The sequence below is a fragment of the Oncorhynchus clarkii genome, chromosome 22 (assembly GCF_045791955.1).
Source record: "Oncorhynchus clarkii lewisi isolate Uvic-CL-2024 chromosome 22, UVic_Ocla_1.0, whole genome shotgun sequence".
Taxonomy (NCBI): Eukaryota; Metazoa; Chordata; class Actinopteri; order Salmoniformes; family Salmonidae; genus Oncorhynchus; species Oncorhynchus clarkii.
Window position 1 is genome coordinate 14,507,109 of NC_092168.1, and position 13,528 is coordinate 14,520,636.

Genomic DNA, 13,528 nt, shown 5'->3' on the forward strand with positions numbered 1-13,528 from the left:
TTGTGCGCAACGATGCTGTCTCGACTCAACCATTGTCGTGGTTGGAGAATGTGTGTCCAGGGAATAACGGGAACGGTGATTCGCTAAAGCGGTCTATTTGGCTGGTTGTATGTAGCCTATTATCTGTGAAGCAGGCTGGAGTATATGGAGCAGGGTGACAGCCGGCGCCTCTCCAACTATACACAGATACCAAAATAGGACAGCGGTGTGCCACAAAGGTCCTGAGAGCTAATTTGAGGTTAGTGTCTGCGAGCGCCTGTTTCAGTCCAGAAAGCGCAATTCATGTCATTAGACGGTGGAAAGGTAAGCGTGAATGAGGGAATATGGATTTGAAGATGGTTGGTACAATGTTGTGAATAATGTTTAGTTGTATAGAATCCAGTGGTTTGAGAGTAGAAACTCATGTCCCCTGCTGATTACTCGAGAGCCTTTATTGCACTCTCAGATCGTAGCCTACTGATGTGTGTATAGATTTAAATAGCCCTAATGTTGTAGTAGCCTATGTTGTGGGAAAGATGGAAGCAAATATGTAAAGAAAGCCATTAAAAGCTATCAGATTTTAGTTGTTTTTAGGCCTATAGTATATAAAATGACACAATAAATTAAAGCCACAAATTATGAATGATATGTTCTATCTTCTTTTCATTTTCTAGCCACTATGTCAGACAAAGGAAAAGGAAGCTACATTTATGACTTTTGTGACATCGCCCATCCAAATGAACTATTGGATGCTCTGAGAGAGTTCTACCTAGGTGGCATATTCACCGACATCACCCTACAATGTGCCACGGGACAAGTATTTTACTGTCACAAGGCAGCATTGTCAGCCCGCAGCTCTTATTTCAAAGTCATGTTCACAGCCGACATGAAGGAGCGGTCAAACAACCTCATCAAACTGACAGGGATTGATTATGACGTTCTGAGTGCTTTGGTGAACTACGTATACACTTCCAGGGTGAACATCACGGAGACAAATGTACAGAGCCTGCTGGAGGCAGCAGACCTCTTACAGTTCAGCTCAGTGAAGAAGGCTTGCGAAGACTTCCTTATACACTTCCTGGATGTGGACAACTGCCTGGGTATGCACTCTTTTGCTGAGCTGCACATCTGCCCTGAGCTGGAGCGGGAGGCACGGAGGGTAATGCTCAGCAGGTTTGAGGACCTTCTACAGCAGGAGGAATTCTTGGAGGTGGACTACGACAAGCTGAGTTCCGTCATGTCTCTTAAGAACATCAACGTATGGAAGGATGAAGTTCTCTTGGATGCGGTGGTCAAATGGGTCACCTATGACATTGTTAACCGTATTGATCACGTTCAGGGCCTACTCTGTTGTGTCCATCTTGAGCTGGATGAGGTGCACTTCAAGACTGCCCTGGATGGACAGAGGCAATGCTTACTGGGCAATGAGGGAAAAGTAAGGTCATTGATTATCAACGCATTGAAGTCCAACTGCAAAGAGACTTCAGCGAGAAGGAAGAAAGTGTCCTCAAGCATGTATGTTATTGGAGGGTATTACTGGCATCCGCTCTGTGAAGTCCACATATGGGATCCAATAAGCAACACATGGGTGCAAGGAAAAGATATGCCTGACCAGACAAGAGAGAGCTATAGTGTATCTTTACTGGGGGCAAATATTTATGTGACTGGGGGTTATATGACTGCGACCATTGAAGCCCTGGACACAGTTTGGATTTATAATGGTGATTGTGATGAGTGGACTGAGGGATGCCCCATGATCACTGCCAGATACTACCACTGTTCTGTGGCTTTACACGGTTGTATCTATGCCATAGGAGGGTACAGAGGGGGAGCTATACAACTTGAGACTGAATTCTATGACCCCTTAAAAAAGAAATGGTTCCCTACAGCCAACATGATACAAGGTATGAAAACATAAACAGAAGCACTACACAGAGGAGTTAGTTACAATGAGAAGACACCTGAGCAAACATGCAGGTCTGTGTTGCTCTAGTATTGCCCTTGAATTTGTCCGTTCCACATGGTTGGGCCAAAAGCTATCTTGGCCACTCATTCACTATTTGATTCTCAGCCATTTACCTGTAAATAATTACTTTCAAGTTATTTTGCATATTAAAATAACATACAAAAGACTTTACCGAGTAGCACTAATGAAATCAGGATTGTTTTGGCTGTTCACTGTTTTTGATCAAATGCTTCCTCTTTCAAAGGTGTAGGAAATGCCACTGCGTGTGTCATGAATGACACAATCTATGTGACCGGTGGCCACTATGGATCCAGAGGAAGCAGCACCTATGAAAAAATTCAGGCCTACAGGCCAGACATAAATGAATGGAACATTGTCACAATCAGTCCTCATCCAGGTATGACAGATTTTGAAGGAAGTGGGCATTTTATTTGAAATTTGTATTCAGTAATATTTAGTAAGGAAATCATTGTACTCATGCTTTCAGAGTATGGCCTGTGCTCTGTTTCTCTGAACAACAAGCTGTACTTGGTGGGAGGACAGACTACGATCACCGACTGCTACGACCCAGAGAGAGATGAGTGGAGGCAGTTGTCAGTGATGAAGGAGAGGAGGATGGAGTGTGGTGCTGTAGTGATCAATGGCTGCATCTATGTGACCGGGGGATATTCCTATTCAAAGGGGACGTATCTGCAGAGCATTGAGAAGTATGACCCAGAGCTGGACACCTGGGAGGTTGTGGGAAACCTCCCCAGCCCAGCAAGAACACACGGATGCATTTGCATTTACAGTGTGTAGTGTCTTTTTAATGTACTTTTACAACACACATCAACTAAATCCCATGGATGCAGCTCCTTCGTGCCATACGGCCCATGAGTGGTAGGGCTATGTATGTGTGTGACAGGTGCTAAGAATCTTTTTACAAAAAGTTACGTTGTTTAGAGTGTCTTTTATACCCAGTTGGCCAAAAATGAAGGTTCAGTGAAAATGATTGCTGCTGGTTTAATATTACAAAAAGAGCACATCATTTTCAATCCACTTATACATCTAACACATTGGTTCTCATGCACTTAACATTACCAGTTATGAAATTTTGGCTTAGACAGGTTAACCTGGTAGAGCTCTACACATGCACACAGTTTTTAGACAAATCTCTACATTTGAAGCACAAATGTCATCAACCATACATCTGAATCTTAGGGTTTGGGGGATGCACAATTATTCCGGTTTCTGTTGTTTAGACCTCTGATTCTGAATGTAAAAAGAATGAGCTACAACAGCTGTTGGTAAAAACCAAACTGATGATTATGGATGCAAAAATGTATAGGCAGAAGCAGACCACTGCCTAAACGTTGCAACAGTCTGCGGTTGATTGATTCAGTATGCACCTGATTTGACTTGATAAATGTCACTTTAAAGATGCAATATGCAGAAATTTCTCCGCCATTTCCTGGTTGCTTGTCCGCCATTTCCTGGTTGCTTGTCATAGTTCGCCTAATTTCAGTTTATGTGACAAAACAAGGAAGTATAGTGTTGAGAATCATTGTACCATCTAAACCGCTGTTAACCTTTTCAATAAACAAAAATATTGTATTTTCAGCTGTTTGAAGGTAAAATATGAGGGTGGGTGAAAACAGATTTGGGTGCTGTGGAATCAGTGAGGGTAACCAGAAGTGGTCTTGTGAAAGTTGTTTGTTTCTGCTGGTCAAAGGGAGCAAGCACTCTGTGTTAAACGAATGTGGGCAAGAGATGTGAATTATTTTGCTCTCAAGAAAAGGGCGCCATTGAAAGGAGTGATTACTGGGATAGCGGTAATTGTGAAAGCTGACAGGTTGAGTTTTTCAGGATTAGAGCAGTGCAGAAGTTGTCATATGTTGAGGCAGTGAAGAAGGTAGAAAAAGATGCGTCAATGGGGAGGGATCCTAAGAGGAGTGGTGTGAGTAGTAGATCTGTACCAGTACATAAGGATGAACCAACAAGTGATATATGTTTCAGTAAGATTGGATTTTTGGCATTTATAGTAATGGTTATCAACTGTACTGCAGGGATGAAACGTAAGTCGCAGAAAATAGCGGTTGTGGTGGCAGCTGCAGAGAGGTATTTTGGTATGCGAGACTTGACATCAGAAGAGTTACAGGGTGTGTTAAGTGGTAGTGTACCATCATTTCAGACTGTTGGCCTGAAGTAGGACTAAATATATTTAAATAGGGGAGTATGGTATTTAAAAATATATATATATTTGTGAGTTTCGCATTAGATGGTAGGGTATTTGTGTATTTTAGTATAATTGAGTTATACTCCAGTCTAATAGGTGGCGGTAATGCAATATTAATTGTATGCCAACCACCATTAAACCTCATCGAATACGAATTTAGGCAGCGCTGTACTGTAGTCTAGGCTTCAGTGCAGAACGTAAAACCACAGTACAATGAGGCAGATATTTCACTGGATGTATAAATATGAAGCATCCGCTTGGCGTTTCCACTCACTGCCAAATATGGTAGTGAGAGGAAGTCCATGGGCGGGCCCTGAGAGAAGATGGACCCAGATCGATTTTGGCCGACATTCTGCAAATGCTCTCATCGATGAAACAGTTGCTCTCAATACAGATGTCTGTTCCCAAAACTAGAATCTGCTATGAACAGAGTGGACTAAGTTTAGTAGACTTTACCCTACGCAAAAGTTAAAATCGCGCTGTGTAGAAGGAATGCAAAGGCGAAATGAGCAGAGTAGGCGTTCCCTAACGGACATATGCAGAATTATTCTACAACGCGCCAATAGGATCTCGCTAGCGTGTGCTTGGCTCTGCCCACGTCCATGCTTGTTATGCCCACTGTGACTCATTTGTTCCATTTGAAATGACAGGCAGTGGTCTTACTTGGTTTAGTTATACATTTTTGGCACACCAAGGCAGTTTTGGCCCTCAACGATCTCCGTAGCACGCAGGACAACCCACTTGCTTGCCGACGTGATTTAGCGCGTGTGGAAGAAAGCCTTCTCATCAATCTGAATTTCTGCAGGTAGCAAGTCAATATCACAGTAGGTAAATATATTACAATTAACCAGCGTTTAAACTTCCTATGCAAGTAATCTTATTTGGTATAGAATTGTCCTACCTTATATTTTAGAGGCCCGTGGAGAAGGAAACAGTTGCACGCTAGCTAACTAGCAGGCTAACGTAACGAGTTAGCAGACCGAGCGAGGCATTTCATGTACGTGCTGGACACGCTGTAAACGGCCCGTTAGGCCATGTCTTCCTTTGAATTTAGAGGCTATGTTACTGTAACCATTAGTGAACGCAATTAATTCACACGGGCTTTCTATAGTACTAGGTAGCTTGCTAGGCTGGGTAACATGACTGTCTTCAGTCAGGAGTGAAAACGTGGGTGAGCAAAGGCTTTTCCCCACGCAAACTTCATGCGCTTGTCCGTTGTGTAATTAGCTGTCACGGCTCGTGCATGTCGCTAAAGCATTTTCCATTTGGTTTGTGTTGCTTATAAATCAATAAAATTGATTTGTCACATTTTGATCTAACAAATACTCCATTTACTTATTATTTTCAGACATCATGGCAGAAATTCAAGAAATGTCTGAACTTGAGAAGAAGGTGGCTCAACAGCTTGAGGTATTATACTGTAGCTATATATTCAAATATGGTGATATATACTGACAACTTGGAAAATGCTGATCTTCCCTGATTGACACGTTTTTATTCATCTTCAAAGTACTACTTCGGTGATCACAATCTTCCAAGAGACAAGTTCCTCAAAGAACAGTTGCAGCTCGATGATGGCTGGGTGACTCTGGAAACCATGCTCAAGTTTAACAGGCTTGTGCAATTTAATTTTATCAGTTGAAGCTTGGGACTTGGTAAGGCTTACATACATGTTTATTGTTCGCTGTAACATAATTCCTAACTTTCCCCTTATTATTTTCAGGCTGAAATGCTTGACAACGGATCACAGTGTAATTGTTGAGTCTCTGAAGAAATCCCAGACTGGCCTTTTGGAATTGAGTGAGGATACGACAAAAATCAGGAGAATTTCAAGCAAGCCCTTACCAGAACTGAACGACAAGTACAAAGATACCCTCAAACACAAATCTGTGTACATTGTAAGTTGAATTTTCCAAGATTCGAGATGCACCTAATTACAGCTGTTTGGAGCCCTGTGTTTGTATGTTAAACATGTTCTATGATCTTCCAGAAAGGTTTCCCATTGGAGACAACCCTTGATGAAATCGAGGGGTGGCTGAAAGGGAAAGGTGTCATAGAAAACATTCAGATGAGACGCAACTTCCAAAAGAATTTCAAGGTGATTCAGATCAACTTTATTATCCCACCAGGGGGAAGTTTATTTGGTACATGAAAACAATGCGTGTAATACAAAACACTCAGCATCTCCATCCATTTTCAGGGCTCAGTATTCCTGGTTTTTGACACTGAAGAAGCATCAAAGCAGTTCCTAGCACGCACAGACACCAAATCATTCAAAGAAAATGAAATGATTATACTTTCAAGGTAGGCGGAGGCTAAACTACAAGTCTAATATGGTGAAAAGGGTATGAATTAACTCTGCTCTTGTGTTTTCAGAGAGGACTACCATGCAAAGAAATCAGAGGATAGAAAACTGTTAAAAGCAGAGTCCAAGGCTAAGGCTAAACAGTGAGCACATTACTGACCTTTTAATCATGTTTTTTCTTCCTGAATGTTTTTTTATATTAAAGTAAATTGTTCCAAATTAAATTTGTTTTAGTGACAAGGACGAAAAACAAAAACAAGCAGAGGAAGAGGAAATGGTAAGATCTCTGGAAGTGCTATCACAAATCCTTATTGAGATTGTTTTGAAAGGGTTTTCATTATGGCTGAACATTTTGAAAGTAGCATCTGTTATTGGACAAGTTTGTGTAGCACCACCACCTATTTAAGCCATTTTTCTCCTGTTTGCTTCTATTGAATAGGACCCTATTTGTATTTTTCTTCCCAAAACCGGGAGGTTTAAAGTTGTTCTAAAGGTCCGCTGCTTTATTTTACACTGTAGAAATCTCTGGACGAGCAGACCGGATGCCTGTTGAAGTTCTCAGGCAATCTTGACAGTGTTTCAAGAGAGGACTTTCACGAGGTGTTCTCAGGTCATGGTCAAATCAAATGGATTGATTTCACCAGGGGTGCCAAAGAGGTAGTAATTGCAGTGTAATAAACCATTTGAACCACCCTTCAATTACAAATGAATGTCATAGGAAATAATTATTTATCTTACAGGGTACCATCCTCTTCAGAGTGAGTGCCAAGGAAGCTCTTGATAAGGCAAAGGAAGCAAGTGGAGGAAACTTGAGAATTAAAGGCGAAGACGTTACGTGGGAGGTGGTGGAGGGAGATGCAGAGAGGGAAGCTCTGAAAAAGATAATTGAAGACCAACAGGAATCTCTCAACAGACGTCGAGGTGGTAGAGGTAACTGATTTTAAGGCGTTTTTTAAAAATGTATCTTCATAATGTCATTTCTGATCTGATGGTGCATTTCCTCTTTACAGGTGGCCGAAAATCAGGTGGTAGAGGGGGGAGAGGAGGACGAAGGGACAGGGGTGGACGTGATGGCAAATCACACTACCAAGGCAGAAAGACCAAATTTGATGATAGTGATGATGACGGTAAAAGTAGTTATGTTAATCACGCAATATAATGATATGATTCTGCTGAGACATGTCTGTCTAATCTTTTCCTTCTAACTTCCATTTTTCCAATAGCACCTCCTAGCCCGAAGAAGCGAGCCCTGGAAGGAGTGTGCAAAGATGCTGATGCTCCAGCTGCAAAAGTTGTCAAAACTGAAAATGGTTCTTAAATGTACTAGCACGTCTCGTTGAAGCATTTTATTTGAAAAGATACCCATTGAAAACAACTTTATTCCATTCCAGTGGAGGCTTCATGTTGTGGAAAACCGTAGAAAGTCCACCTTGATGTCAACCTAGAAAACAATTTAGAATATAAGACTGGAAAGTGTTCAGCCTTATCAGGAATGTGGTGTGCATCTTACATTGTCAATGCCTATCAATTTCTACCCTGAACATACTTTATGGGACTTATTTAATATGGATTTCATTAGTTGTGTTGACTGCATCTAAACAAATCATTTCAGCAGGAGCATATTACGCCTGTTTTAGTCACCGCCATACAAAGATGTGCATGTTAATAGAAAATTGTTAATCAGTGCCATTCTTTTCTCAATTGTTTTAATCAAGTGTATACGGTTGAGTCCTAAAGCAGATCTTGTTCCTTTTACTTTTGTGAATAGCCATTAAAGTTTTGATTGTAAGTCAGATTCTGTCAGATTCTCAGAAGCATATGTTCAAAGCACTTGTCTCAACAATTTAGACTTGCCAACATTTTTCTTACCGATTTCTTCTTGTGGAACTTGTAGGACGCTGGCAAGTCATATCTTAGCTCTGTCAAGGAGAGACACACACTGTCAGGTTTCATTAAGGTGTACTTGTTCATCACCTCCACTGCAGTGTTGTAGTTGAGTCACAAGTCCCTCTGGCTAAGTCAGTTGCCGGTGGTAGAGTTCCTATGGCTGACTATCGAGTCCTAGTCCATGTGCTCAAGTCTTGAGTCGGGGTTAAAAAAAAATAAATACATGAACATTGGTTTGTGCACAAAGTGAAAGCGAAATGAATGGGGTTCATTAGACTTTTTGGTTAGTGCTGGTTGTTGGCTTCTACAGTAGATTAGCGCCTCTATATGGTAGATATCTGCCCAGCAGAAATGTGACGGAAAGATTTGTCCCACAATGGTGATAATTGCCTGCAATAGCCTACGAAACATGTCCATACGCAGGCTCACACACATTTCATTTAATGTTCAACAGTTGTCAAATCAGCAATGTTTTGAAGGGATAAATTCTCCAGACAGTATTGGCTATTACTCCTGTCAGATTTATAATAATGTCAATAAAACAGGCTCACAGCTCTACTTTTCACATTTACATATGTGGGTGAATACCAAAAATTTAAAGGGAGACTTTTCAGAACCTGGCTATGGGATGCTGTGGGGGAAAAAGTGAGCGAGATGACAAATTCAAAGAGCCTACTTTTCTATACTCAAGGTGAAAGAACGACATTGCTAGACTGTTTTAAACTTAATATCAATTTTGTAGACTGGTGGTTACGAGGAAGCAAGAGTTGCTTGAGCGTTATGTAGCCTATGATTGGAGGCGGAGCTAGAGAACAACCCTTGCTGCTAATAGTTCGCCTATCAAGTACAAGTCACGGTAAGGTGAGTCAGAAGTCATCAATCGAGACTCGAGTACTACAACTCCATTGTGACATTTCTGTTACCTGCTATTACTTCCATTTTTACTCCCCAGTCACTTGCTTTCTTCTGTATGTGCTGCAATTAGGCAAAAAGAGGAATTAGACAACACTTATGACAAGTTGGTGAAAGAGTAGTACACCATGGAGTTCTGACAACTTACGCCTCGTGTTGATGTTTTGTGAAGGGAATATACTGCTGTTGTTGCCATAGTTAAAGCCGTCCTCAGAAACTGCATGTCCATACCTTTATTTTTGAGAAAGCGATCAAAGGTTTATAACACATCAATTGGTTGATTTTATCACCTTAAAATGTGATCTCACCTTGGTTGTGTTTGGTACCAAATGGAGGATTCATTATCACAGTGTCAAATTTCTTGGCATATGCATGGGATCTCAAGGAGCACATGTCACACTGGATCAGGTCTACGTTGGTCAGCTCAAATTCCTCAGAGTTCCTTTTGAATATCTCCAGTGCATCGTCATCAATGTCAAACCCAACACACAAACTATAAGAGAGGAAGGTGAGTGGTTAGATAAATACTCCAGTACAATAACTTTTATTCAGACAGTTGGTGTTATTTTCTTACCCTGCATCAAGCATTGCTGCTCCAATGCTAAGAACGCCACATCCGCATCCCAAATCTGCAACCAATTTGCCCTCGATGTCATCAAATGTGTTGTGGATTGTATAAAGCATACATGCTGAAAAGATACATGTTTAAATTAAAATTAGACTCAGCAATTTCAATTACAACACAACTCAAATTGGCATGCAAACAAATTGAAGAGCCAGTAGGAGGTTTTGGCAAATTGTTGTAGTTGACATCTATGCAAAAGTCGCTCCGATGTGTATGACGTGATGTCATATGGCTGAGTCTACCTTCAACAACAAAACACACGTTTGTAATGTTATAGCTTTAGTGGGCCACCTATATTGATTATTGTGGAGTAGTCTTACCTGCAATGTGAGGGCTGGTTGGATATTGTTCAAGAAGAATTTTGGGTTCTTCAAAGGCGTCCACTTGTTGAAGACAACTTTCCAACTCTTTCAGTTTCATATTGGCTGGATAGCAAACCTTGACCTGCTACAACTAACCGTACATATACTCAACGCCGAGAGCCCTATCGGAAAGACAACATATATCAAGGAAGCTAGATTGTACTCGATAGCTGCTCCCTGTAAATGCAATCCAAGAATTGGTTTGATTTTTTACCTTTGCTGGCCACATTTGAGCTAGAATATGGCATAGAATGCTAAAACTCACAGCACACCCTCTTCAGAGCCACGGGGAAGGTGTACAGAGTGACACTTCCGCATTAGTGGAGTCTCAATGAAAACAATCCGAGGTGGAACAGACGCTAAGAAAAGTAGTACAGCTCTATGATCATGGTGTTTTTGCAATACAAAACATGCATAACATTTTCTGATTCCACTAGTTACTGCCACCATTGGCATTATCATTCCATAGTTAGGGATTAGCTAGTTTACTGTAATCGTGGGTTGTGATGGTTTATCTATATAACTTTTGGTGTACAAAATTGCATGGTCACGGTTGATCAGCTGCCTACTGGACAGCAGTAGCCGAAACTACTACACAGCTTGATCACCTGCCAAACTGGATGTGGATTTGCAATGAAGCCAGGTCAGTGTGTTTGAACCAGTGATTTATATACGTCATTGGTTTAACACAATAGACACGGAACACAAACAGTGAACACAATATCGAATGTATCGCGAGAAATTACGAGAACGTAGCAACAGGACAACAAAAATACATTTGTGTACAAGCCAGAGTGCATGATGGCGGCGTTGCAGCTACGCCGGGACAAGAAATCTACTGCTGCTCATTTAAAGTCAGACCTTAATCGGACTGACAACAGCTCTGGTGTCCGACAACTTCAAGAGCTGCTTGATTCTGTTCTTAATCCAGAAAAGCCACCTGCAGACACCGAGGCTCTTGACTGGTGTAAATGTCTAATAGCAGGAGAAGAAGGTTTCGAGGAGTTCTGCAAAACGGTCCGGTCCTATGACAATGCTACTCTATGCGGCTTGGTTTGGACAGCAAATTTTGTGGCATACCGCTGTCGGACTTGTGGCATTTCTCCTTGCATGTCACTCTGCGCAGAGTGTTTCAACAACGGCGATCACACAGGCCATGATTTCAATATGTTCAGGAGCCAGGCTGGTGGGGCCTGTGACTGTGGAGATAGTAATGTCATGCGAGAAACTGGGTAAGTCCTTAGCTTAAGAGCGCTAGCTGGCTAATAGCTAACGTTAGCTAGCTAACGTCAACTGGCTAGCTAGATTGTAGTGACATTTTCTAATGAATTGATAATACTTGCCATTTTGTTTGACAGCAACTGACATATAACCAAACAATTTTTAACAATGTATGGGGCATGTCTAGCTATAGCTAGGCTGTCATAATGCCCAGTTTGCTGGCTAACAGCTAACGTTAGCTCGTAAAGTTCTACCTAGTTGGGAGTATGCTGCCTTACTGAGTCTAGTTTATATAGCAACTGTGCCGTTTTGACAGGTCCCCTTAATTTTACTGACATCTGTTGTCACTGAACATGCTATTGATTGAAAAACCATTCATCTTTAGCTATACAAAACCTCAACACTTAATGGGGGCACTAGTTAGCCTGCGTTTAGACAGACATTCCAATTCGGATCTTTTTTTTCACGAATTGGAGCTCTGAAAAAGCTCTAATTATTGAAAATACAAATTATTTGGAAAAAATAAATGAATTGGGCGTTAGCTAGCTAACAAAACACCAGAGGCTAGTTCACGTCACTGTCATAGGACCCACCCCAGCAATCTAGTCAAGTACACACAGCTTTGAACAATGGCTATAAACACCGCAGAGGTGTATACACCTGTATACCCAACAGAAACAGTTTACCTTTTAAGAATCCAATTGAACAAAACGTAATACTTGCATTTTATAGGTTCGCATTTCATATTCTTAATGCAAATACTGTGCTATTGAAATGAACTAATCCTACAAGGTTTCTAGGATAATTACAATTTGTCCCTGCAGAATAACTTAATCACTTCTTGTAACATATCAGCTCATGTTTAGATTTAAAGGGTCGACTGCACTTCCTGATTTGGTCTCATTTTTAAAGATTTGGTAAATTAGAGGCCATGATTCAATTCAAACGCGAGTTGGTTTTGGGATGTGGGTGTGTGTTTGCAGGTGGGAAGAGTTAACCAAATTATTCTGCCAATTAGCTTCAGTCTGGTGTGTGCCCATTGCAAAGTTGGTTTGACTTTGGATAGCCTATCTCTGGGGCAAGTTACGGACCACCAATAAACAAGACAATATTTCAATTTTGTGCACCTTTTAGTTTTATTAAATATTTGTATATGAATGACTTTAACTCAAACCAACTATACATTAAGTCATTGAAATTTGGATTATTGGAATTTTACAATTGTCCTATGTACTTGGTGTAATTTAGATGGTCCGTAACTAGCCCCGCAGGGATTACCGAAGTCAACCCACATTTACCACGGGCATTACATAGGGTCTTGCAGCTTCACTCCGAATTGATGATTACTTGTGGGCAGGATTGAAACGAACCAAACTTTCATTTGTGTTCTGACGCAAGTCACGACCACAAGTTCCGCAAAACTCAGTTTTGGATGACAATGACTTTATGGCACTATTTACACTTTAGTCAATTTTGACAGAATAAATGCTTCTGACTCATATCGATGCCACATAGGTTATATTTCATTTAGAAAATAACCTATCTTCTTTGCAGCTTACTCCCCACTATTCCTTTAAATTATTAGTTTACACTTCTGCAGTTATTTTGTCTGATGGATGACACTGCATGGCATTTTATTCAAGGCAGTCAGATATACTACTAGCCTAACTTAAAATGCACATATTCCACCATCAAAGGAAGACGAAATACACTGCTAGTGTCCATTAGATAGGTTGTCCTGTAATTGTTCCCAATTACTTCCACAATTTATTTTAGGTACTTCTCTTGGTTATGAAAAAAAGTATATGGATGTTGTTCTGTCAGGTTTTGCAGACGGCATCGGTTAAGAACCGGGGAGAATGTTCCTTCAGTCCCCCGAGACTTACTACTGATGTCAGAGATGGTCCTCCCTCGCTTCATCATCTGTATCATACAGTACCTAAGGGATGGATACACTGAACCAGGTGGGAGAAACAGCATCGCACTATGTCTACAGAACACCCTAAAAGCACCCGATTGCAATTAAACAGCCCTCGGAGAACAAAACATTGTGGAG

At 41.1% G+C, this 13,528-nt stretch overlaps 4 protein-coding genes across 9 annotated transcripts in view; 3 read left to right on the forward strand and 1 right to left on the reverse strand.

The window, feature by feature from the left end:
- Nucleotides 1-188: 188 nt before the first annotated feature.
- Nucleotides 189-3,544, forward strand: LOC139380290 (kelch-like family member 23). The gene is made up of 4 exons (XM_071122859.1): nucleotides 189-303; nucleotides 654-1,883; nucleotides 2,190-2,342; nucleotides 2,433-3,544. The coding sequence occupies exons 2-4, from the start codon at nucleotides 659-661 to the stop codon at nucleotides 2,741-2,743; spliced, it is 1,689 nt and encodes a 562-aa protein (XP_070978960.1). The 5' UTR covers nucleotides 189-303; nucleotides 654-658; the 3' UTR covers nucleotides 2,744-3,544.
- Nucleotides 3,545-4,447: 903 nt separating this feature from the next.
- Nucleotides 4,448-8,258, forward strand: LOC139380435 (lupus La protein homolog B-like). Of its 3 annotated transcripts, none has more exons than XM_071123103.1 (12): nucleotides 4,448-4,965; nucleotides 5,509-5,570; nucleotides 5,671-5,774; nucleotides 5,884-6,058; nucleotides 6,151-6,258; nucleotides 6,361-6,464; nucleotides 6,537-6,608; nucleotides 6,700-6,742; nucleotides 6,985-7,122; nucleotides 7,206-7,395; nucleotides 7,476-7,592; nucleotides 7,689-8,258. In XM_071123103.1, exons 2-12 carry the CDS (start codon nucleotides 5,514-5,516, stop codon nucleotides 7,781-7,783), a joined length of 1,203 nt encoding a protein of 400 aa, XP_070979204.1. In that variant the 5' UTR covers nucleotides 4,448-4,965; nucleotides 5,509-5,513; the 3' UTR covers nucleotides 7,784-8,258. The 3 variants fall into 3 exon arrangements, with proteins under 3 accessions (XP_070979204.1, XP_070979205.1, XP_070979203.1); XM_071123104.1 differs by having other exon boundaries at nucleotides 4,476-4,984; XM_071123102.1 differs by having other exon boundaries at nucleotides 4,831-4,988.
- LOC139380436 (methyltransferase 5, N6-adenosine) lies at nucleotides 6,269-10,590 on the reverse strand. The gene is made up of 7 exons (XM_071123105.1): nucleotides 10,210-10,590; nucleotides 9,839-9,953; nucleotides 9,573-9,757; nucleotides 9,413-9,495; nucleotides 9,276-9,327; nucleotides 8,335-8,384; nucleotides 6,269-7,906 (listed from the first exon to the last, which is right to left on the reverse strand). Exons 1-7 carry the CDS (start codon nucleotides 10,307-10,309, stop codon nucleotides 7,865-7,867), a joined length of 627 nt encoding a protein of 208 aa, XP_070979206.1. The 5' UTR covers nucleotides 10,310-10,590; the 3' UTR covers nucleotides 6,269-7,864.
- Nucleotides 10,591-10,820: 230 nt separating this feature from the next.
- Nucleotides 10,821-13,528, forward strand: part of LOC139380434 (E3 ubiquitin-protein ligase ubr3-like) — a 41,568-nt gene continuing 38,860 nt past the window's right edge. For all 4 annotated transcript variants that reach the window (XM_071123098.1, XM_071123099.1, XM_071123100.1 and 1 more), the window contains exons 1-2: nucleotides 10,821-11,483; nucleotides 13,297-13,436. In XM_071123098.1, the coding sequence (XP_070979199.1) occupies nucleotides 11,050-11,483; nucleotides 13,297-13,436 (574 nt within the window). In that variant the 5' untranslated portion in view covers nucleotides 10,821-11,049. The remainder of the gene's footprint in view (nucleotides 11,484-13,296; nucleotides 13,437-13,528) is intronic.